The sequence below is a fragment of the Balaenoptera ricei genome, chromosome 1 (genome assembly GCF_028023285.1).
Source record: "Balaenoptera ricei isolate mBalRic1 chromosome 1, mBalRic1.hap2, whole genome shotgun sequence".
Classification (NCBI taxonomy): Eukaryota; Metazoa; Chordata; class Mammalia; order Artiodactyla; family Balaenopteridae; genus Balaenoptera; species Balaenoptera ricei.
Window position 1 is genome coordinate 75,963,347 of NC_082639.1, and position 25,608 is coordinate 75,988,954.

Here is a 25,608-nt window from a genome sequence, read left to right on the forward strand (position 1 = left end):
CCTCCCACTAGCTTTTAGTTTAAGGGCTTAGAACTACTTCAAATATCCTTAAAGGCAGACAAGCACAAGAATTAGTTAAACAAGAAATTTATCCAGGGGGAAGAGGCACTTCTTTTTATTAGTAATAAGAACATGATCAGTAGCCTTTAATTTAACTTTCAGAGATCTCTTTTCGGCCTGCATATTTGCTTTTGGTTGTTAACTAAAATTTTCTATCTTTTTAACAGTGTTGATGCCTTTAGGGAGCTTGTACATAGTTTTTTTTTTTTTTTTTTTTAAATTTTATTTATTTATTTATTTTTGGCTGTGTTGGGTCTTCGTTTCTGTGCGAGGGCTTTCTCTAGTTGCAGCAAGTGGGGGCTACTCTTCATTGCGGTGCGCGGGCCTCTCACTATCGCGGCCTCTACTTGTTGCGGAGCACAGGCTCCAGACGCGCAGGCTCAGCAATTGTGGCTCACGGGCCTAGTCGCTCCGCGGCATGTGGGATCCTCCCAGACCAGGGCTCGAACCCATGTCCCCTGCATTGGCAGGCAGACTCCCAACCACTGCGCCACCAGGGAAGCCCCTGTACATAGTTTTAATAGCTTTAAGTAGTTTTAAAATACAGATCTTCCTCCAGCCCATTGTAAGTTGAAAATATCTCAAGTTGAAAATGCATTTACTATACGTCACCTACGAAACATCATAGCTTAGCCTAGCCTGCCTTACACATGCTCAGAACACTTACATTAGTTTTTAGTTGGGCAAAATCATCTAACACAGAGTCTATTGTATAATAAAGTGTTGAATATGTCATGTAATTTATTAAATACTGTACAGAAGTGAAAAACAGAATGGTTGTAAGTATATTGGTTATTTACCCTCATGATCCTATGGTTGACTAGAAGCTATGTTCGGCTCCCTGCCAATAGCCAGCATCACCAGAGAGTATCATACCGCATACCACTAGCGCAGGAAAAGATCAAATTTCAAAATTCGAGGTATGGTTTCTATTGAATGTGTATTGCTTTTGCACCACAATAAAGTCAAAAAATCATAAGTTGAACCATTGTAAGTTGGAGACTGCATTTCTCAATGATTTTTTAAGTGACCAACTGGTCATAAAATAAACTTGACAAATTATCTTTATTAATGTCAAACATATACATCAGCAAATTTGCACAAACTAAGATAAATGCATCAGTTAACTTACTTTAGTGGGGAGCGCCTCTTATCTTCCAGTCTCTTTCATAAAATTATGTTTTCCTTTCGGTGTAAGAGTGAAGTAACTTGCAAGAGTCTGTCTATAACAATATAGCATAAGTTTTAAAAATGTGATAAACCTTGGTTCACTAGGGCCATCCTTCAGGCTGGCTTTGCAGTCTATTTCCAGGATAATTCAGAAACTTCCAAGAGGGGGACCAGATTTTTTTTTTTAACATCTTTATTGGAGTATAATTGCTTTACAGTGGTGTGTTAGGTTCTGCTTTATAACAAAGTGAAAAGTGAATCAGCTATACCTATACATATATCCCCATATCTCTTCCCTCTTGCATTTCCCTCCCACCCTCCCTATCCCACCCCTCTAGGTGGTCACAAAGCACAGAGCTGATCTCCCTGTGCTATGCGGCTGCTTCGCATAGCTGTCTATTTTAGATTTGGTAGTGTATATATTCCAAGCCACTCTCTCACTTCGTCCCAGCTTACCCATCCCCCTCCCCGTGTCCTCAAGTCCATTCTCTACATCTGTGTCTTTATTCCTGTCCTGCCCCTAGGTTCTTCAGAACCTTTTTTTTTTTTTAGATTCCATATATATGTGTTAGCATATGGTATTTGTTTTTCTCTTTCTGACTTACTTCACTCTGTATTACAGACTCTAGGTCCATCCACATCACTACAAATAACTCAATTTCGTTTCTTTTTATGGCTGAGTAATATTCCATTGTATATATGTGCCACATCTCCTTATCCATTCATCTGTTGATGGACACTTAGGTTGCTTCCATGTCCTGGCTATTGTAAATAGAGCTGCAGTGAACATTGTGGTACATGACTCTTTTTGAATTATGGTTTTCTCAGGGTATATGCAAAGCAGTGGGATTGCTGGGTCGTATGGTAGTTCAATTTTTAGTTTTTTAAGGAACCTCCATACTGTTCTCCATAGCAGCTGTATCAATTTACATTCCCACCAACAATGCAAGAGGGTTCCCTTTTCTCCACACCCTCTCCAGCATTTATTATTTGTAGACTTTTTGATGATGGCCATTCTGACCAGTGTGAGGTGATACCTCATTGTAGTTTTGATTTGCATTTCTCTAATAATTAGTGATGTTGAGCATTCTTTCATGTGTTTGTTGGAAATCTTCTTTGGAGAAATGTCTATTTAGGTCTTCTGCCCATTTTTGGATTGGGTTGTTTCGTTTTTTATTTTGAGCTGCATGAGCTGCTTGTAAATTTTGGAGATTAGTCCCTTGTCAGTTGCTTCGTTTGCAAATATTTTCTCCCATTCTGAGGGTTGTCTTTTCGTCTTGTTTATGGTTTCCTTTGCTGTGCAAAATCTTTGAAGTTTCATTAGGTCCCATTTGTTCATTTTTGTTTTTATTTCCATTTCTCTAGGAGGTGGGTCAAAAAGGATCTTGCTGTGATTTATGTCATAGAGTGCTCTGCCTATGTTTTCCTCTAAGGGTTTTATAGTGTCTGGCTGTACATTTAGGTCTTTAATCCATTTTGAGTTTATTTTTGTGTATGGTGTCAGGGAGTATTCTAATTTCATTCTTTTACATGTAGCTGTCCAGTTTTCCCAGCACCACTTATTGAAGAGGCTGTCTTTACTCCATTGTATCTTCTTGCCTCCTTTATCAAAAATAAGGTGACCATGTGTGTGTGGGTTTATCTCTGGGCTTTCTATCCTGTTCCATGGATCTATATTTCTGTTTTTGTGCCAGTACCATACTGTCTTGATTACTGTAGCTTTGTAGTATAGTCTGAAGCCCAGGAGCCTGATTCCTCCAGCTCCGTTTTTCCTTCTCAAGATTGCTTTGGCTATTCGGGGTCTTTTGTGTTTCCATACAAATTGTAAAATTTTTTGTTCTAATTCTGTGAAAATGTCATTGATAATTTGATAGGGATTGCACTGAATCTGTAGATTGCTTTGGGTAGTAGAGTCACTTTCACAATGTTGATTCTTCCAATCTAAGAACATGGTATATCTCTCCATCTGTTTGTATCATTTTAATTTCTTTCATCAGTGTCTTATAGTTTTCTGCATACAGGTCTTTTGTCTCCTTAGGAAGGTTTATTCCTAGGTATTTTATTCTTTTTGTTGCAGTGGTAAAGGGGAGTGTTTCATTAATTTCTCTTTCAGATTTTTCATCACTAGTGTATAGAAATGCAAGAGATTTCTGTGCATTAATTTTGTGTCCTGCTACTTTACCAAATTCATTGATTAGCACTAGTAGTTTTCTGGTGGCAGTTTTAGGATTTTCTATGTATAGTATCATGTCATCCGCAAACAGTGACAGTTTTACTTCTTCTTTTCTGATTTGGATTCCTTTTATTTCTTTTTCTTCTCTGATTGCTGAGGCTAAAACTTCCAAAACTATGTTGAACAATAGTGGTGAGTGTGGGCACCCTTGTCTTGTTCCTGATCTTAGAGGAAATGGTTTCAGTTTTTCACCATTGAGAATGATGTTGGCTGTGGGTTTGTCATATATGGCCTTTATTATGTTGAGGTAAGTTCCCTCTATGCCTACTTTCTGGAGGGTTTTTACCATAAATGGGTGTTGAATTTTGTCAAAAGCTTTTTCCGCATCTATTGAGATGAACAGATGGTTTTTCTCCTTCAGTTTGTTAATATGGTTTATCACATTGATTGATTTGCATATATTGAAGAATCCTTGCATTCCTGGGATAAACCCCACTTGATCATGGTGTATGATCCTTTTAATGTGCTGTTGGATTCTGTTTGCTAGTATTTTGTTGAGGATTTTTGCACCTATGTTCATCAGTGATATTGGCCTGTAGTTTTCTTCTTTTGTGACATCATTGTCTGGTTTTGGTATCAGGGTGATGGTGGCCTCGTAGAATGAGTTTGGGAGTGTTCCTCTGCTATAGTTTAGAAGAGTTTGAGAAGGATAGGTGTTAGCTCTTCTCTAAATTTTTTTTTTTTAATTTAATTAATTAATTAATTTATTTTTGGCTGTGTTGTGTCTTCGTTTCTGTGCGAGGGCTTTCTCTTGTTGCGGCAAGTGGGGGCCACTCTTCATCACGGTGCGCTGGCCTCTCACTATCGTGGCCTCTCTTGTTGCAGAGCACAGGCTCCAGACGCGCAGGCTCAGTAATTGTGGCTCACGGGCATAGTTGCTCCGCGGCATGTGGGATCTTCCCAGACCAGGGCTCGAACCCGTGTCCCCTGCATTGGCAGGCAGATTCTCAACCACTGCCGCACCAGGGAAGCCCTCTCTAAATGTTTGATAGAATTCACCTGTGAAGCCATCTGGTCCTGGACTTTTGTTTGTTGGAAGATTTTAATCACAGTCTCAATTTCAGTGCTTGTGATTGGACTGTTTATATTTCTATTTCTTCCTGGTTCAGTCTCAGAAGGTTGTGCTTTTCTAAGAATTTGTCCATTTCTTACAGGTTGTCCATTTTATTGGCATATAGCTGCTTGTAGTAATCTCTCATGATCATTTGTATTTCTGCAGTGTCAGTTGTTACTTCTCCTTTTTCATTTCTAATTCTATTAATTTGAGTCTTCTCCCTTTTTTTTTCTCGATGAGTCTGGCTAATGTTTTATCAATTTTGTTTATCTTCTCAAAGAACCAGCTTATAGTTTTACTGATCTTTGTTATCGTTTATTTCATTTCTTTTTCATTTATTTCTGACATGATCTTTATGATTTCTTTCCTTCTGCTAACTTTGGGGTTTTTTTGTTCTTCTTTCTCTAATTGCTTTAGGTGTAAGGTTATGTTGTTTATTTGAGATGTTTCTTGTTTCTTGACATAGTAGTGTATTGCTATAAACTTCCCTCTTAGAACTGCTTTTGCTGCGTCCCACAGGTTTTGGGTTGTCGTGTTTTCATTGTCACTTGTTTCTAGGTATTTTTTGATTTCCTGTTTGATTTACTCAGTGATCTCTTGGTTATTTAGTAGTGTATTGTTTAGCCTCCATGTGTCTGTATATTTTACAGAATTTTTCCTGCAATTGATATCTAGTCTCATAGCGTTGTGGCTGGAAAAGATACTTGATACGATTTCAATATTAATAAATTTGCCAAGGCTTAATTTGTGACCCAAGGTATGATCTACCCTGGAGAATATTCCATGAGCACAAGAGAAAAAAGTGTATTCTGTTGTTTTTGGATGGTATATCCTATAAATATCAATTAAGTCCACCTTGTTTAATGTATCATTTAAAGATTGTGTTTCCTTATTTATTTTTATTTTGGATGATCTGTCCACTGGTGAAAGTGGGGTGTTAAAGTCCCCTACTATGATTGTGTTACTGTCAACTTCCCTTTTTATGGCTGTTAGCATTTGCCTTATGTATTGAGGTGCTCCTATGTTGGGTGCATAAATATTTACAATTGTTATATCTTCTTCTTGGATTGATCCCTTGATCATTATGTAGTGTCTTCCTTTGTCTCTTGTGATAGTCTTTATTTTAAGGTCTGTTTTGTCTGATATGAGAATTGCTATTCCAGCTCTCTTTTGACTTCCATTTGCATGGAATATCTTTTTCCATCCTCTCACTTTCAGTCTGTATGTGTCCCTAGGTCTGAAGTGGGTCTCTTGTAGACAGTATATATATGGGATTTGTTTTTGTATCCATTCAGTCAGATTATGTCTTTTATTTAGAGCATTTAATCCATTTACATTTAAGGTTGTTATCGATATGTATGTTCCTATTACCATTTTCTTAATTGCTTTGGTTTGTTATTGTAGGTCTTTTCCTTCTCTTGTGTTTCCTGCCTAAAGAAGTTCCTTTATCATTTGCTGTAATGTTGGTTTGGTGGTGCTGAATTCTCTTAGCTTTTGCTTGTCTGTAAAGATTATAATTTCTCTGTCAAATCTGAATGAGATCCTTGCTGGGTAGAGTAATCTTGGTTGTAGGATTTTCCCTTTCATCACTTTAAATAGGTCCTGCCTCTCCCTTCTGGCTTGCAGAGTTTCTGCTAAAGATCAGCTGTTAACCTTATGGGGATTCCCTTGTATTTTATTTGTTGTTTTTCCCTTGCTACTTTTAACATTTTTTCTTTGCATTTAATTTTTGTAGTTTGATTAATATGTGTCTTGGTGTGTTTCTCCTTGGATTTACCCTGTATGGGACTTTCTGCATTTCCTGGACTTGATTGACTATTTCCTTTCCCATATTAGGGAAGTTTTCAACTATAATCTCTTCAAATATTTTCTCAGTCCCTTTCTTTTCCTCTTATTCTTCTGGGATCCCTATAATTCGAATGTTGGTGCATTTAATGTTGTCCCAGAGGTCTCTGAGACTGTCCTCAATTCCTTTCATTCCTTTTTCTTTTTTCTGCTCTGTTCTTTCTTTATTCTATTTTATCTTCCAGGTCACTTATCTGTTCCCCTGCCTCAGTTATTCTGCTACTGATTCCTTCTAGAGAATTTTTAATTTCATTTATTGTGTTGTTCATCATTGTTTGTTTGCTCTTTAGTTCTTCTAGGTCCTTGTTAAATGTTTCTTGTATTTTCTCCATTCTATTTCCAAGATTTTGGATCATCTTTACTATCATTACTTTGAATTCTTTTTCAGGTAGACTGCCTATTTCCTCTTCATTTGTTTGGTCTGGTGAATTTTTACCTTGCTCCTTCATGTGCTGTGTGTTTCTCTGTCTTCTCATTTTGCTTAACTTACTGTGTTTGCAGTCTCCTTTTTTCAGGCTGCAGGTTCGTAGTTCCTGGTGTTTTTGGTGTTTGCCCCCAGTGGCTAAGGTTGGTTCAGTGGGTTGTGTAGGCTTCCTGGTGGAGGGGACTAGTGCCTGTGTTCTGGTGGATAAGGCTGGATCTTGTCTTTCTGGTGGGCAGGACCACATCCTGTGGTGTGTTTTGGGGTGTCTGTGACCTTATTATGGTATTAGGCAGCCTCTCTGCTAATGGGTGGGGTTGTGTTCCTGTCTTGCTAGTTGTTTGGCATAGGGTGTCCAGCACTGTAGCTTGCTGGTCGTTGAGTGGAGCTGGGTCTTAGCGTTGAGATGGAGATCTCTGGGTGAGCTTTCACTGTTTGATGTTACGTGGAGCCAGGAGGTCTCTGGTGGACAAATGTTCTGAACTCGGCTCTCCCACCTCACAGGCACATGCCTGACACCCAGCCGGAGCACCAAGCCCCTGTCAGCCACATGGCTCAGAAGAAAAGGGAGAAAAAAAGAAAGAAAGAGAGAGAAAAAAAAAAAGAAATAAAATAAAGTTATTAAAATAAAAAATTTAAAGAAATTATGAAAAATAAAGAAATTAAAAATATAAAAAGAGAATGAAAGAAAGAAGAGAGCCACCAAACCAAAAAACAAATCCACCAATGACAACAAGTGCTAAAAACTACAAAAACAAACAAACAAAAAACAGAGAGAGAGAACTGTAGAACAAATGGTAAAAGCAAAGCTATACAGACAAAATCACACAAAGAAGCATACACATACACACTCAGAAAAAGAGAAAAAGAAAAAAAAATCTATATTTAAAAATAAAAGGAAGAGAGCAACCAAATCAATAAACAAATCTACCAATGATAATAAACTATGAATACTAAACTAAGATAAACATAAAACCAGAAACAAATTAGATGCAGAAGCAAACCCCAAGTGTACAGTTGCTCCCAAAGTCCACTGCCTCAATTTTGGAATGATTTGTTGTCTAATCAGGTATTCCAGAGATGCAGGGTACATCAAGTTGATTGTGGAGATTTAATCCGCTGCTCCTGAGGCTGCTGGGAGAATTTTCCCTTTCTCTTCTTTGTTCACACAGCTCCTGGGGTTCAGCTTTGGTTTTGGCCCCGCCTCTGTGTGTAGGTTGCCAGAGGGCGTCTGTTCTTCACCCAGATAGGAGAGGGTTAAAGTAGTGGCTGATTAGGGGGCTCTGGCTCACTCAGGCCGGGGGGAGGGAGGGGTATGGAATGCGGCGTGAGCCTGCGGCGGCAGAGGCCAGCACGATGTTGCAACAGCCTGAGGCACGCCATGTGTTCTCCTGGGGAAGTTGTTCCTGGATCATGGGACCCTGGCAGTGGTAGGCTGCACAGCCTCCTGGGAGGGGAGGTGTGGATAGTGACCTGTACTTGCACACAGGCTTCTTGGTGTCTGTAGCAGCAGCCTTAGCATTTTATGCCTGTCTCTGGGGTCCACGCTGATAGCCGTGGCTTGCACCCGTCACTGCCTAAACTGCCTCGTTTAGGCAGTGCTCTGAATTCTCTCTCCTCGCACACCCTGAAACAATGGTCTCTTGCCTCTTAGGCAGGTCCAAAGTTTTTCCTGGACTCCCTCCTGGTTAGCTGAAGCTGGAGCCTCAGCTCCCAGCCCTCACCTGCCCCGGCGGGTGAGCAGACAAGCCTCTCAGGATGGTGAGTGGTGGTCGGCACTGATCCTCCATGTGGGAATCTCTCCACTTTGCCCTCTGCACCCCTGTTGCTGTGCTCTCCTCTGTGGCTCTGAAGCTTCCCCCTATCCACCGCCCCATATCCAACAGTGAAGGGGCTTCCTAATGTGTGGAAACTTTTCCTCCTTCACAGCTCCCTCCCAGAGGTGTAGGTCCTGTCCCTATTCTGTTATCTCTGGGGTTTTTTTGTTTTTGTTTTTTGCCCTACCCAGGTACGTGAGGAGTTTCTTGCCTTTTGGGAATTCTGAGGTCTTCTGCCAGCGTTCAGTAGGTGTTCTGTAGGAGTTGTTCCACATGTAGATGTATTTCTGATGTATTTGTGGGGAGGAAGGTGATCTCCACGTCTTACTCCTCCGCCATCTTTTTTTTTTTTCCTCCGCCATCTTGAAGGTCTCTCTGAGATTGTTTTAAATTAACCACAGTTAAATTTGATGCACAGTCAGGTTTGGGAGCCTCTGCTTGGGGTTTACAAAAAAGTTCTCCAGGTTCCCTTCCTAAAAAGTAGCTATAATGATAATATGGAAACACTACCAAAACAATCTGAAAATTGCAAATAAAGAGAAAAATAAGTGTTTTACAGCTAATGATTACTTTCTGAACTACTTGAACCCCAGATATTTAGGATTTTTAATTGAATGATAATGCTGTAAAATCACTGAGAGGAGGAACTAGGTTATACCTTCTTTGTATACTGTGCCTCTTTTTTAAATCTCCCAAATGCTAGGGATATAAAGCTTAAGAAAGGGGAAGACACTATCATTTATTGGCTGTGTTAGTATTGTCCTTATTGCATACGTTCTCATATAATTCTTGCATAACAACTACTGCCATTCTGTAGATTTAAAGAAACACTGACATACAGGTTGGTAAAGGTTACTAAAAAAAACAATAAACATATTGAGCTTTTTTTGTGTACCAGACATAGGGCTAAGTTTTGAGGAAGCAAATTTAATAAGACAGGGTTCTGTCATAGATGGATTTTCATCCCAATAAGTGAACTACAATGTTAAAGGAGACTTATTGAAATTTCTTATAGGGTACTGTGAGGCCACAAGGTTGAGTGGAAATTCTTTAGGGGAAGGGTATGAAATGAGAAAACATTTTGAAAATAACCTTTTGGCTGAAACATGAAGGTAGAGTTCACAATGCAGAAGACAGCGGAAGAACTCCTTGACAAAGTGGGAATCATGAGCAAAGACACAGAGATATAAAACAGTCTGGCAAGTTTGAGCACTTATAGGCTACAGTGGGGGAAATTAGAGACTTGGAATGCACGGCCAGAGCAAAGATGGTGAGTAAAGTGAAAATCCAAATCATGGAGATTGCTATTAGCTATGTGAAGTAGTCTGGATTGTAGTGTGTGAGCAATGATGAGCCACAGAAGGATCTTAAGTACAGGAATAAGAAGGAATATGTACCTGGCAGCTGTGGAGTGGACCAATTAAAGAGGGAGCAAGATGGAAAAGGCAGATAGTCTGAGGGAGGGACCATGAGGGCTTGAATGATGGAGATTCCATTGGTAAAGGAGAAAAGATGATGAACTGGAGAGAGAGAAATGTATTGATCTTATTATTTCACAGAGGGAAGAAGGTAGGAAAACTCTCAGTTTCCTATTTAGGTGACTATAAATAGATAGTGGTGACACCAAGTTAGGAAATACTTGGTGATGGGGAGGAGCAGAGTCAGAGGAAAGGTGATGAGTTCAATTATGAAAACCTGAAGTTTAAGGATCCTATGGGACATCCAAGTGGATTTTGGAGAGAGCTGGAATGTTGGGTGTTGAAAGTTGGAAAGCAAGGTGTTTGTAAGTCAGTGGGAAGTAAGGAAGTGAGCAGGAAGTAAAAGGATGGAGAGAGAAAATGGTACCAGGAGAGAAATGTTGAGATGTAGGTGGCTTAAAGATAGTGGCGATTGCTTGAAATGGCAAATTTGAGAAGTAGGAGGGAAGCCAAGAGCAGGTAAATAGATGATTGCTGAGGAGCACTAAAAGTCCACTGAGGTCAAAGACTTGTTTTGAGATAGAAACTCTGAATTATCTCTATGATTTTCCCCAGCAGTGCTCTGCAGTGATTGTGGGATTGAGCCAAGGTTATGGGGTAAGAGGGCAGTCTGGGGAGGAGGGCACATAAATGTAAATCTACATTTAAAATATTTTAATCCAATTATTAAAGATTTTAACAAGTAGTTTACTGTTATCTATATCATTTTATTGACAATTTCAGGTGGTTGAATTCTGTACAGAAAAAAACCACAATAAAGAAGCCCCAAACCAGCAAAACAGAAAATGCAATCTCCGAAGCACATGGGAAGTGATCCAAGATTCAGAGGACTTTAAGAAAACCACTCCTATGACAACACAGCCACCCAAGCCCACCTTCTCACTGTTGCAGATCGGACAAAGAATTGTGTGTTTAGTCCTTGATAAGTCTGGAAGCATGACGGTATGTTCAGTGAGTCTTGGTCTTCTGGATGGTAGTCTCACATTTGTATATGATATGATCTGGACCACAACTTGGAGCTGGCTGGGAATAAACACAACCCCAAGGGTCAGAACAGTTACAAGAATAACATTTCCATCAGAATTGCCCACCACCTCAACTTTATTCAACAAAAATTCAGCATCAAGTGTCTCATTTGCCAAATTAAATTAGCCTTCAATTTGTGAGCAAAGATCTGATGAATTATATAGAATTAACATTTTTTATGTTTCACTGACCATATGTGGGTTTATAGAAGTATTACTAGAGTATTGAACTAATGATTGAACTAAAGCCAAATCCAGCTTTATCTTTTAGGGCTATTTATACAAAATAGTCCTATCCAAAGATACTACTAAATATAAAGGAGAAATTTTCCTCCATAGAAGGATATGCCTTGAGTAAGCTTATTGTCATTTACTCTACATTGAGGCAGCCACTTCCAAATTCACTCTAGCCTGTTCTGTTTTTAGTCTGCCCATCTAAACCCAACCTGACTGCTTTTCTTCTGCTTCTCCATTCAGATTGGTGGCCGCCTTAAACGACTGAATCAAGCAGGCAAACTTTTCCTTCTGCAGACGGTTGAGCAAGGGTCCTGGGTTGGGATGGTGACGTTTGACAGTGCTGCCTATGTAAAAAGTGAACTTGTACAGATAAACAGTGCCACTGAAAGAGACACACTTACCAGAAGCTTACCCACAGCGGCCTCAGGAGGAACGTCCATCTGCTCTGGGATTCAATCAGCATTTACTGTGAGACAAGTTGCCCTATCATAGTTTGCCAATGTTTACAATTTATGTCTCCTAAGAAATTCCCCTTTCCAGTGTTTCCATGCATGCCTAGTGTCTAGTTGAATTAGACAACCAATTGCAGAGCAATGGTTCAAATGATGCAACAACATAGGCCCCCAAAGCTATTGTTAACTAATTCATTCATGCTTTTGTGTTTTTCTGCATCTGTGCATTCATGCTTTTCTGCATGCCTTTGAAACATTCGTGGTGTTACTTCTACATGCCGGGCACTGTGATACGCATTAAGAATACCACGAGGGCCAGACATACCACACCTGCTGTCGTGGAGCTTGTAATCTTTTTGGGGGGAGATTCATTAACTACATAGTCACATAAATAAGTGTATAATCATACACTAATGACTGCTATGAAGAAAGGTACACAGGGATCTAAGAGGTTATCTTCTATGAAGAAAAAAGTCAACTCTGAGTTATGGCTAAATATTGAGGTAGCTTAACATTCCAAACTTCTGGGTATATAGGACCTCCTTTTTGGGGAAAAAAAAAAAAGTGTATTTATTGAAATAGGAGGACTTAGGAACTGTAACTCTACTTGTATTGGGGGTGTATCCAAAGATCCCATCTGATCATCCAATCATGTCATCCCTCTACTTAGACATCAATCTCTCCCCATTTTCAACAAAACTAAGTAAAATTTCTCTAATATTTAAGTTCTTTTATAATATAGCCCCTACCTACCTTTCCAGGCTCAAGTACTCAGGAGTCTCTCCCAGATATTCTATGTTTAAGCAAATTAGATCACCTGACCTTGCCAGCCAGCTTCCACACCTTTGCTGGGCCAGCTCCCCATCTAGAGTAATTTCTCCTCGTTCTTTGTACCTCAAATCACACTCATTCTTCACACATCGTCATAGACACTACTACTTCTTGACATCTTTCCTGATCATTTCAACTGTACAGAGTTTCTCCTTCTGAATCCTATGAACATTTTTCTATTTTTTTTTTAACATCTCTTACGACTTTTGACTCTTCTGTCTTATTTCCTGTCATGTCCTTTGCTCAAACAAAACTTCTTCAGAGATAGGAATTATCTTTTAACTTCCCAGGCTGCTGGCACAATATCTTTTCTATAGGAGGTTCTCAATAAAAAAAATTAAATTGAGTTATTTGATTACACCTGATGCTTAAATGCTCCAAATATAGAATAGAATCTTCTATATTTATTTAGAGGCTATTTAGGTCCATGAAATAAAGAATAAGAGGCTGAAGGAAGCTGGCTGGTCTAAGGTCTCAGAATCTAGGCAGTGTCTTGGGAAAATCTGCCCTCTGTCTGCTTGGGGCGTAACACATCAATGGGGCTGTTCCTGATTTCCAAGGCAGCAGCAGGAACATTTAGTTTTCAGCTCACACTGTTTCATGTTGACAGCGGACTCAACCATTCCCTTATGCAGTCTGTCCCTCTGGCCCTTTTATTCCACTTTGAAGGTCAGTTCCCTAAAAGTGGTTTTTATTGTGTACGCAGTCAGCTGCAAAACCCTTCTCCAGATGCCTGTGCACTTGGGTTCTCTTGCTTCTGCCACTCACCCATGCTTTGATTAAAGAAGCAAGTAAGGGAGGGAAACTGACATGTCATACTAAACTCCTGCTATACAAAACCTGAGGGGAAATGACTAATGCCAGATGGCCTGGTGGTGAAGAGGGAACTTCTGGTTCTGTATTTTCCACTCCGATGGTGTGGGAGAGTATGTGAGGAACACAGTTGGAATTTAGATGCTCCTCATGCCCAACAGAGCCCGGGTATGGGGTGGGAGGAGCTTGTGTGTGACTTCAGGGTGATGAGGTAAAGGGCCTTGGATCCTGCACTGTCTCAATTTCCCCACTAGTCCCTGGGGCAGGACCCTGGTCAGGTCTGGCAGTGGTATCGGTTGAGCTGTGGCCACTGGGCTTTGCTTGTTTTCTTAGCTTGATCAGGGCACATTGGTCTTCCCCAGCTGACTCACCACACTCTGGCTCTCACTGTTGGAGCAGATCCCTGAGCACCCCCATGTCCTGCATCCAGCCCTTGGGAGGCTGTACACCCCTCAGCCTCTATGCCAAGATAAACTGTCTTCTTGCCTGCCAACTCTCAAGTCAGCTGCCATCCATTTCCCCTATGGATACATGGAGATTTCTGCATGTTTTCCATGACACATAGCAGTGATGGGGAGTGGGACAAGGGAATCCAAACTGAGCCCTTTCTCTGGCCTCTCAGGCCCTGCAGCTTGGTCAGACTGAGGCTACAGCCACAGCTGACAGGCTCCTGGGCTCCAGAATTCTTCACATGGCAGCAATCACAGTTCTGCTCTCTTCCCTTGTGGGGCAGCCCCCTCTCAAAAGAAGTGGGGTGGAAGTCTCCTCTGATCTCAGCTTCCCTTTCAACCTACTTAAGAGAGCCTTCCCTTCCTGAGAGTCTGGTCCAGAGAGGGGAGTTACTTAGGTTTGATTACTTGTTTCCTCTACTTCTGGGTCTCCCTTCCACTCTTTTTAAGGGAAGAGTGAACTCTTGCCTTCCTCTTCATAAACATTATTATTTAATCTAATTTTCCTTCTATCATAATCTTATCCAACATTGGCATAAAGCATATGCTCTCTATACCATGTAAAAAGCTGTGTCTACCAGGAATAGTTGAGACATAGGTGTCATAGGACAACTAGGAACTGGGGATTAATAGGAACAAAATGTTTTGCTTTAATCATAGGGGATATTAAAATTTTTAATAACTCATGTGACCTGGGGACTGACTAATCAGAACCAATGCCAGCCATAAACAGCTTAAGGTAAGACTGGTGAATATCATACAAGCTAAAATCTGCCCCGAGTCTAATATTATTATAGTAATATATTAGTCCTCAGTATTATCCCCATTAAATGAGGGTAGTTTCTGAAGGCATCTGGGAACCTCTGAAAGCCTGTCAAGGAGAGATCATGTGAAAGAAACTAGAAAAACCTTCTTTTCTGCTTAGTGCTTCCATCCCTGGAACTGACTGCATCCCACCTTATTGAGCCTTCTCTGCAACAGGCTAACCCAGAGAAAAGACCATTGTCAAGTTCCATGGTCTTGTATCATTGCAAGACAGAGAGATATTTGACCATTCCTAGACACTTTTGTTTATTCCCTCTGGAATTTCTCTTCTCATTCCCTTTAACTGCAGTTTTCCCAAACACTTTGGCTACCCTGAGTATGACAACTCATGCCTGAATTATGTCCTTAGGTGATTAGGAAGAAATACCCAACAGATGGATCTGAAATCGTGTTACTGACCGATGGGGAGGACAACACTATAAGCTCATGCTTTAATGAGGTGAAACAAAGCGGAGTCATCATCCATACAGTCGCCCTAGGGCCATCTGCAGCACAGGAACTAGAGGAGCTGTCTAAAATGACAGGTGAAGGATGACCTGCTGAGTCCTACTGTATTTTCTCTTCCACTGGACTGTGAGCTCCAGTGCACTGGGGAGTAGGGGAAGGGTGGGATAGGGACAGATGGGGTTACCTTATGGACTAACTAGCTGCCTTTACCCCCAAATGACTTTTAGAACTGACTCCACTCATTTATTTTAAAGCCTTGGTTCTAGGATTAGGGCAGTCTGGAGAAGATGGGACCAGCACAGCACTCTAGGGAGAACTTGGGACTCTCTTCCCAGACACTTTATAAGGACTGGAAAGAATCTAATCGGTTAGCCAGGAACCGCTCACTTCCAGTTGGCAGCTGGCCAAGAGACCCAGGGGACACAGACGACAAGCCCCTCAGTATATAATACTATGATACAAGTGCTCTATTAGTAATAGAGGGTACAATGAGCACAAAGAAGGGAGCCTAGACTTTATCTGGGGAAGAAGGAGTTTACAGGAAGGTGACATCCGAATTGGGGCTTGAACAAGAAATAGCAGGGGAAGGGCAAAGGGCCTGCTGAACTAAACAGAAGGTCACTCTGAAAATATAGAATATAATGCAGTTTCTTTGTAAAACATTCATATATTGTGCTTCTACCTTCCATACACATATGGTTAAAATTATCCCATCTGAACCTGGCTTCTTCAGCAGAGTAGGTTTTTATTTTTTTAATTTTTTTTAACTTAGAGCCAGCATTATGGATATCAATTACTATGCTGAGTTGCCATCTAAGCCATATAAAATGACAGAACTGTTTGCTCCTAATACTACCTGTCTTAGGCTGGGTTTCCTAGAAGCAGAGCCTGAGAAAAGGATTTAAGTGCATGTGATTTATAGAGGGAGAGCTCTCAGGAGAAAGGGAGAGTAGGGAGTAAGATCAGGGAGGGGAAGAAGCTAAGCACAGATGTGAAATTAGAGGCTAGCCAAAGCCTGGTGCCACAGGGGGCTCTGGATCTGGAATTGCATCACAGATTTGGTACAATATTGAAAGAGAAGGCTGACCTTTTGTACCACTGTGTCCATCAGTCAGTGGTTATAGACTGTCAGGGCAGGGCAGGGGTAAGGGGGCATGTTATGTCTTTAGCTAGGGTGGCCCCATTAGGTAAAGCAATTTTCTTGAATAGGAGGCAGCTATATGCCATTAATCTATCACTTAGAGCAGCTGGGGAGAGATGTGCTAGCCTAGATAAGGGGATCTGGGTGAAGTACCAGTAGGATGACCAAAATACTCTCCTTAGATTTTGGATGTCATTAACAGTTTAAAAGTGCTTTCACATCAACTATCTCAGTTACACCTATTCTAAATAGCTCAAGACTACATGGCCTGGTATATCATCTCCTGTTTACTACACATAATACTTTTCCATAACTGTCCCCTGTCAGTTGTTATTTCTTACTGTTGTAACATACATATTTCTCTTTCTGATTTAGAAGAAAACTTGAAAGTCAAGCTTGCTAAGATTATGTCTTAAATAAGAATAAATCAATACACTTGCAGTAAGGCTTAATGACTCATATGAAAGTGCATGACCTTTAAAACACGAGATTTATGTTACTAGTTTTGGTCTGTCGGAGATTCTTGACTGCTTTGCAGAGAGCTGAAGTGGCCAAATGACTATGTTGCTGAAGCTATTATTTAACAGGATTAAAAAGTTAGTATCAGCTTCTGAGTTAATCTGGACACCTATTTAATGTTAATCTATTAGTACTTTAATAACACAATATAATATGTATTTTGTTATCTTAACAATATCTAAAATGTTGCAAATACTTGTTTTCTAGAAAATAACTTCTGATAATGTAATTGCATTTTAGGAGGTTTACAGACATATGCTTCAGATCAGGTTCAGAACAATGGCCTCATGGATGCTTTTGGGGCCCTTTCATCAGGAAACGGAGCTGTCTCCCAGCGTTCCATCCAGGTCAGAGTTCTTCCTCCTTGGTTTTTCATGTTTATAAATAACCATAGCCAAGATGGGGAGTTTAATGGTTAAAAGTTTTAAGTTCTACATTCTTCTAGTAATGAATTAAAATTAAAATAGACGTTTCAGCCTGATATTAGACATTATTCCTAAAATGCAACACTATTCATTTAAACAAGGCAATTAGTGTTTCTTGTTTGGAAACAATACTAAGTGACTTCCTCTTAGAAACCATCAACATAAAATATAGTGGGTCCAGGAATTCTTTTTTAACATCTGTTAATAAGCACCCATAGCAATATAATTGGCTCAGAATTTTCTTCAGAGTAGATCATCTCAGTATAAATTTTCTGGGACAACTGTTCAGGGATTACTTGGTCTATTTTTCCATTACCTCAAATCCCTGATATTTCCCAAGATTTTCATATAATGGATGGAAAGTGATTTGTACTGTGAAAAGCCCATGTTGTCAGTCCAGACACCTGGATCCTGTTCATGGGTCTGCCATTAACTGTGATCACAGGCAAAGAACTTTACTTCTCTGAGCTTCAGCTTCTCAGCCAGAGATGAACCAGAAAACTTCTACGGGCCCTTCTGCTTATAAAATTTCAAGAAAACCAAATTTTCTTTCAAAAGTCTTGGGACAATAAAAAAAGGACAAATATATTTTTAAATGCTCTTCTCTAATAGTTGTAAAAGTTATTCACATGAATCTTTAAACTAGAGAGAGTGAACAATCAGCATCACACTTGTGTGAGTTGTAACTTTTATTGTGAATAAAAGTAAAGGGATAATGTAGTGTCAAAGCCAAATAATGACCTAATATATAGCACAGGGAACTCTACTCAGTACTCTTTAATGGCCTATATGGGAAAAGAATCTAAAAAAGAGTGGATATATGTATATGTATAACTGATTCACTTTGCTGTACACCTGAAACTAACACAGCATTGTAAATCAACTATACTCCAATAAAAAAAATTTTAAAAGCCAAATAATGACAGATTTCAAAACAATAGCCTTTCTAGTCTATTGATATAGCATTTATTCAGTCAAAGAAGACAGCAATTATACTCATTTGGGTTATCTTAGTTCAGATTTAGAATATTAAACCCAAGAACCCGGTTTGGACGTGGGAGGAATGTGTCTTAGAAAAGTAATTAAAGTGATGAAAGGGCAAGTTTACAGCCAGGCAGTTTCTGCCCATTATTTTTATATTTAAGAAACCTAAAAGGGAGAAAGATAGAGACATGAGCAGGACTCATTTACCCACCTGCCATAAAAATCATATCTAAGGGCCCCTAGCTTTCTTCACATCCCAGATCATAATATACATACAAAACTAGAAAGTCTGGCTCCATGACTAGGCCACCCTATCTTCTAATGGATATCAATTTAAGGACCATAAATAATTATCTAGGAGATAATCCTCAAAAATCACATTTTGACAAAGTCTGGTTAGCCCTACCCTACCTCAACCCCTGCTCCACAGCTCCTTCATTCTACTTCAGACAACGAATCAGCCTTGGCCATTGATTTATTTCATTTATCTTCACAAGGACTGCAGTAATAATTCACCCACGAATTAGTTATTTGCAATTCAAACAATCCATATGTGGGCGAAAATAAGTCCTAGTTAGTCTCCTTAAGGGTTTATAGTCTAGTAGTGAGATGAGCTGTGTACACCAGTAGGTATAAAGCAAAACACAATGTGAGGACATCAAAGGATTGATTGAAACAAGATTCTATGGGAGATCAAAGGAGGGAGAGATTATTCTCCACAGTAAGTGAGATGGACATCAGAGAAAGCTTCATGGAGAAAGTGACTTTTGAATTGAATTTTGAAGGGTAGGTAAGGCTTAGACAAATGGACATGAATGTACAGACTTCCAGGAAAAGCAGAGAGTATGATAGTCAGAGAGTCAGGGATTCATGAGTATCACATGGGGAAGTGGTCTGGTTTGGGTGTAGGAGTCAACATTATGGAAGCTAAGTCTGGAAAAGTAATTTAGAATTGGATCATAATAGGTCGTAAATATCAAACCAAGGACTCAGGCATCACTGAAGGCTTTTTGATGGGATAACTGAGAGTTGGAGACAGAATGGAAGAGACTATGTGATGGGAGCTGTATTCTCCAGAAAGTAAAGAGTTGTTTTTCTTAACAGCTTGAGAGTAGGGGATTAACCCTCCAGAACAGTCAGTGGTTGAATGGCACGGTGATTGTGGACAGTACTGTGGGGAAAGACACTTTGTTTCTCATCACCTGGACAACTGACACTCCCCAAATCCTTCTCTGGGATCCCAGCGGAAAGAAACAAGATGGCTTTTTAGTGGACACACACATCAAAATGGCCTACCTCCAAATCCCAGGCACTGCCAAGGTATGGACTCATCTTTATTCCTTCTCACAATTTGATAAGAATATAAAATTTTTACAGAATAATTGTAGCTTTTTAAATGAGGGTGGTTGCTAAAAAAAGAGTCAGTATTGAATGAAAGAGAGAACAAGGAAAAATCTCCATCCAGTGAAAATCACTCAGTATGACAGCAAGTCAAGAAAAAGGAAGTTGGTGGTATTTTCTCCAGGTACTAAAAGGAGAACCTTCAAATTACACAGAAGCTAGAGCTTTGGCATCATGAAAACTATTTCCTCTACCTCAGGAATCTATCGATTTGATCCTGCTCTTGAGAAACCAAGGCTATAATAAGGACACAACTTTCAGACCTCATTTTTCCCAACTAGGATTTTCTTGGCAATAGAACCATGTAGTTAGTCCAAACATACCAAAGTTTCCCGTGGCTGAGAGAGTATCAAAAATCTTCTTAGATATACTTGTAATGTACTTGTATTAGATGGGCTCTTCCTATAGGTGGCACTGAAGTCAGGTCTGTGTCACTTAAAGTTATTAAGTGGAAATGTCTCCATTTTTTTTTTTTTGGCTAGGTCGGCATTTGGAAATACGGCCTACAAGCAAGGTCACAAACCCTGACTTTGACTGTCACCTCCCGTGCATCAAGTGGTACCTTGCCTCCAGTTACAGTGACCTCTAAAATGAACAAAGACACAGGCAAATTCCCTAGCCCTATGGTAGTTTATGCAAAGATTCACCAAGGAGCCTTGCCAATTCTCAGGGCCAAGGTCACAGCCCTGATAGAATCAGTGAATGGAAAAACAGTTACTTTGGAATTACTGGACAATGGAGCAGGTAACCACCCAAGAAATTGAAGAACATATCTTTCTTTTCCAAGAAGCAACCAGGGAACAGCAGGAGGGCAAGTTGTGGTGAGGACAGTTAGAAGCAGGAAGTCCAGCACTGGGATTCTGGTTGGGGGAGCTTTCTGCCACCCCACAATTCCTATATTTCAAATTGTTGGAAAACATGAGGAAGGGACTACCTTTAGCTTTTGTAAAGCCCCGAAGTCTCAGACTCTAGGGAGTTGTCAGTGGGTATTCCACACCCCCCAAAAGGTGAAGAAGGAAAATTAATAGATATTTTGTGTTAGGAGTTTGTGTGAAGATTAGACAGATGGATAGATAGATAGATAGATAGATAGATCTTCATTTTTTATCTTCACCACACACTTTGGAGATATTATCCCTACATTACAGATGAAGAAATAGGCTTTCACATTTAAAAAGCAGCAGAGTTGGATTAAAGTATAGTTACATGTGACCCCCATATCTATGTAGATTCTATATTATCCTGCACCCAAAGGGAAAATTCTACCTATTATTTTTATATTTAAGAAGTCAAACAGGGAGAGAAAAAGAAAATTCTACATTTATTTTTAGAAGGAACTTGACTACTGTGAAACAAGTAACCTTATTAAAACAAATTCTGTAAATGAATTTCCCTCCTAAATCTACCCTGGCGAAAAGCCATAAATTAAAAAAAAAATCATATAACTTTTTTTTTCTCACCAGTAACATATAGTAATTGAATTCAGTTCAACAGATACGTACTGAGTAGTTACCTTGTGCTATGCTGGATGTAACAGAGGCACATGATTGATCTCTGAGTTCAAAAAAAAGACAACAATTCAGGAAGACAAGATGTACACATATGAAATTACACACACACACACACACACACACACACACACATGGAAAAGAAGTATACCTCATCCTTAACGTAGTCAAATCCTAAACTCTCTTGGAGATAACACTGGATTATCTTTGCTTTAAAAAAATTTAATCCACGTATGAGTTGGAAATATACAAGTGCCCAGTTACCTTTAGAATATTCATTAATTCCTTCATTTCCCTGTCAAGGTGCCGATGCTACTAAGGATGATGGTGTCTATTCAAGGTATTTTACAGCTTACGATACAAATGGTAGATACAGTGTAAAAGTGTGGGCTCTGGGAGGTGTCAATACAGACACTCAGAAGGGGATACCCCAGCAGATTGGAGCCATGTACATACCTGGCTGGATCGAGAATGGTAAGTCATCTATAATAACACCCTTGGCTTGAGTAAAAGGCTTGGAATCAAGTGAAAACCACTAAACCTGTGGAGAGAATGGTACAAAATTAAATCGGGGCTTCTCAACCTTGGTAACTATTGACATTTTGGCCACATAATTCTTTGTTGTGAAGGGCAGTCCTGTGCATTGTAGGATGTTTAGCAGCATTTCTGGCCTCTATTCACTAGATATCAGAAGCGGCCCCCACAGTCATGACAATTAAAAATGTCTCCAGACATCATTCACTCTCCTCTAGGTAATAACATAGCCCCCAGTCGAAAACCACTAAACTGAATGTAGATTTTGACCACCCTGGTTCAAATTCCAGGCTTCTACCAAATAAAGTATTTTAGGTAATCTCTTGTGCTTCATTTGCCTCACTTGTAAAATAGGTAATATTGGTAACTACCTCATGGGATGGTTATGAGGAATAAACAAGAAAATACATCTAATAAGCTATTGCTGGTAAATAAGAAGTGTTCAATAAATGTTTGTTATTATTTTAAATAAATCTTAACACATTTCATAATAAAGCTCTTTCTACTGATATAGGCATTTCCACAGAATCAAAAAATAACAATTTGGGGCTTGTTATCTGCATCAGTATCACCATAAGCCCACTGTCTCCTTTTCCTCCTCTCTTCTCCTGCTCAGACTAGGGAGAAGAGTAGACGAACCTAATTAACAGATAGCATACTGAGCCCACATGTAAGCAAGTGGAAAAATTACACTCCAAGGAACAGACAGACCCACACCAATCTTAGTTATGAACACTTGTCCTGGACTAGAGCTGGAATCAGGTCTGATAGGTTCCAGGACTTGTTTTCCATCAATCTCCATTCTGTCCTGGACAGGTCTGGTCCTAGTGCTGGTGTGTAGTAAGAAAAGCTCTTCTAAGAAGCTTCACACTGTCCTCTTTACTTGAGTGTGTGATCAGTAAAGGGAGGATTCTGAGACGTGTGGTATGTCCTCATGCAAAAGTGATAATAGGAAAAAATGCTTTAAAAGACACCATTGCTTCCAAAGCTCTTTTACATATTTCAGCTTATTTTATTCTCATTTGCCCTTTTTGTTGAGTTAGGGAGAGAAGTCAGGAGAAGACTGGTATAGTTGCTATATCTAGCATTATGCTCAGTGTTACACTTACATTAATATAGCTCATTCTCCTAATTATCCCATTTTACAGATGGAGAAACAGAAGCTAGAGAGGTTATTGGTCCACATTACTAACAGTGATAGCACCTGACTTGGCACTGGGAAGCTATGCTCTTCCCCCTATACCTTGATGAGCCTTGATACCAAGAGAGACAGTCTCTACTGGTGAATTGAATTAATCTTAAACCTGCTAAAGTATTCATTTCATCTTTGCCCAAGACCAGATTAATGGGTATAAAGATCAATCTGTCTTTATAGACAAAAGATTATAAGGGCTAAAGAAGAAGAGTTTATGAGAAAGTAAAACCAGAGTAATGCCACGTTAAGGTATTCCAGAATATTTTTATTGAAAAGAGAGTCTGAGAACCCCACTGATTGAGCAGGCCAGGGTATTTTTAGAATTTCAGGATGACTTTTATACAACCTTTCAACAAGAATGTGAAGCAAATTGGGATTGCTACATGAACTAGATTTCCATGCATTCATTGAGAAAATCAAGTCTTTCAAAAGCACACAATTTTAGAACCCCTAACATAAAACATTTTGTGAGAAACTACAATCTAATAAGAAAGACAAAACACAAACATGGAGAAGAAAGAGAAAAATGCACAGAATTATTAAACAAGGCAATTCTTGAAGGCCCAGATAATTGATTAAGAAATAAATAGGAAAGACAATGAAACCCCCAGTATTACCTAGGTAGAAGAGATAGCTTGAGGAAGTCTGAGAAGGTTTAAGGCAGAGGTAGTATTTAAACTGACCCTGTGGCAGGTTAAGAGTAGGATAGCAAAAGGGTGGGAAAAGAAACAATTCCAGTACAAGTATATTTACAAAAAGTAAATTATGAAAGCTATTCCACTAAATATCCAGGAAATAAATATATGTGAGATAAAGAACTGTGATTCTCTCTTTGCTTTTTTTCCCCTGATTTGGGAGCTTTATAACAAATGGTTAAAGTAAGTTTTGTGTGCAGGAGGAAAGAAGGAAAGAGTAGAAAGAGGGTAATACAATAAAAAACAGAGGGAAGTATAGCCATTTCATGGTGTTGTTTACCTTGCACTGAGGAATTTTTTAATGCAGGTCAAGTAAAATGGAATCCACCAAGACCTGAAATTAATAAGGATGATCTTCAAGGCAAGCAAGTGTGTTTCAGCAGAACGTCCTCGGGAGGTTCATTTGTGGCCTCCAATGTTCCAAAGGCTCCCATACCTGATCTCTTTCCGCCTTGTAAAATCACTGACCTGAAGGCAAAAATCCAAGGGGACAGTCTCATCAATCTGACTTGGACGGCTCCTGGGGATGATTATAATCACGGAAGAGGTAAGCTGAATGTGGTGTGGGCCCTGTAAAAGAGTTTAGCAGCCAAGCAGAGGGGCAGAGGGCGTGAGGCAGGCAGGCGTGTTGTGATGCATGTGGAGGGATCTTGAACATCCTCTGAAATGAAAGCTTAAGATTTTTAAACATGAGAAGTTTAGATTCTGAAAAACTGGCCCAAAGGGGTGTAAGATGTTTCAACCAGGAAGAGGCAATTCTCAGTTTTTTTCTGAAATCTTGCCAAGCCGTTTGCTTGGCAATCTTGCCAATCTTGCTTGCTGCTTTAATAAACCTCATTTTTAGTAATGACTCCTGGAGAGAATTGGGAAAAGATCATAGGTATCTATGGAGCAGAGCTGTCCTTTGGAAGAAATCTCAGGTTCTACCAGATTTTTCCTCTCAAAGTATGGTCTGTGGACTGCAGCATGGGCATCACATGAATGCTTGTTAGAAATGTGGAACCTTAGGCCCCACCCCAGACCTACTGAAACAGAATCTGCATTTTAAGATCCCTGGATGATGTGTATGTACGGTCAAGTTTGAGAAGCACAAATAATAAAATAATAAGCAGTAATTAACCTCCTCTCTCAGTCAGGTGCTATGGCCAGAAATACTGACCTAGGCTTTAAGTCAAGCCTGATCCAGTTTTATATTTATCACTCTGTCGGGATATAAAAATAAGAATGTAAAAGAAGATACTAATGCTTATAAATATGGACCGTCATTTACATTTATTTATTGGTATTTTATGGGATGGTGATATTGTTTCTAACAGATTTTTTAAAACTTCTTTAAGACTTGAGAATTACAAGTCACATCCTTTTTCTCTCTTTCTTTCTTTTTTAAGCTCACAAGTACATCATTGGAATAAGCACAAATATTCTTGATCTCAGAGACAAGTTCAGTGATTCACTTCAAGTGAACACCACTGACCTCATCCCAAAGGAGGCCAACTCAGAGGAAGTCTTTGTGTTTAAACCAGAAGACATCACTTTTACAAATGGCACAGATCTCTTCATTGCTGTACAGGCTGTTGATAAGGTCAACCTGAAGTCAGAAATCTCTAACATTGCACAAGTATCTTTGTTTATTCCCCCAGAGACTCCTCCAGAGACACCTAGTCCTTCTCTTCCTTGTCCTGATATTAATATCAACAGTACCATTCCTGGCATTCACATTTTAAAAATTATGTGGAAGTGGCTAGGGGAATTACAGCTATCAGTAGCCTTGGGCTGAGTTTTCCCCGAAAGAAACAAATCATCCATCTTTTTTTTTGATTATAAAAACTTATAAAATGTATTTTAGACTTCCTGTACGAGGCAATTTAATGAAATAAAATGCTAAACAACCAGATACATATGCATAAAAACTACTTATTCAAATCCAAAAGTTTAATTATTGTTCATTTATTAATGATTGTGAGTAGTAGAAAGTAGGGGTGCTTGCATCAATAAATGGAAGTATGTTTTAATTTGATTTAAGGAGCTTTGCCAGTTATAAAAGAACAT

The 25,608-nt window shown here is 39.5% G+C and overlaps 1 protein-coding gene across 1 annotated transcript in view; it reads left to right on the forward strand.

Moving 5' to 3' along the window:
* CLCA1 (chloride channel accessory 1) overlaps positions 1-25,336 on the forward strand; it is a 37,514-nt gene extending 12,178 nt beyond the window's left edge. The window contains exons 6-14 of the mRNA XM_059925692.1: positions 10,802-11,020; positions 11,581-11,808; positions 15,060-15,234; positions 17,058-17,164; positions 19,331-19,546; positions 20,110-20,371; positions 21,439-21,609; positions 23,867-24,106; positions 24,948-25,336. Of these exons, the coding sequence (XP_059781675.1) occupies positions 10,802-11,020; positions 11,581-11,808; positions 15,060-15,234; positions 17,058-17,164; positions 19,331-19,546; positions 20,110-20,371; positions 21,439-21,609; positions 23,867-24,106; positions 24,948-25,336 (2,007 nt within the window). The remainder of the gene's footprint in view (positions 1-10,801; positions 11,021-11,580; positions 11,809-15,059; positions 15,235-17,057; positions 17,165-19,330; positions 19,547-20,109; positions 20,372-21,438; positions 21,610-23,866; positions 24,107-24,947) is intronic.
* Positions 25,337-25,608: the final 272 nt, after the last annotated feature.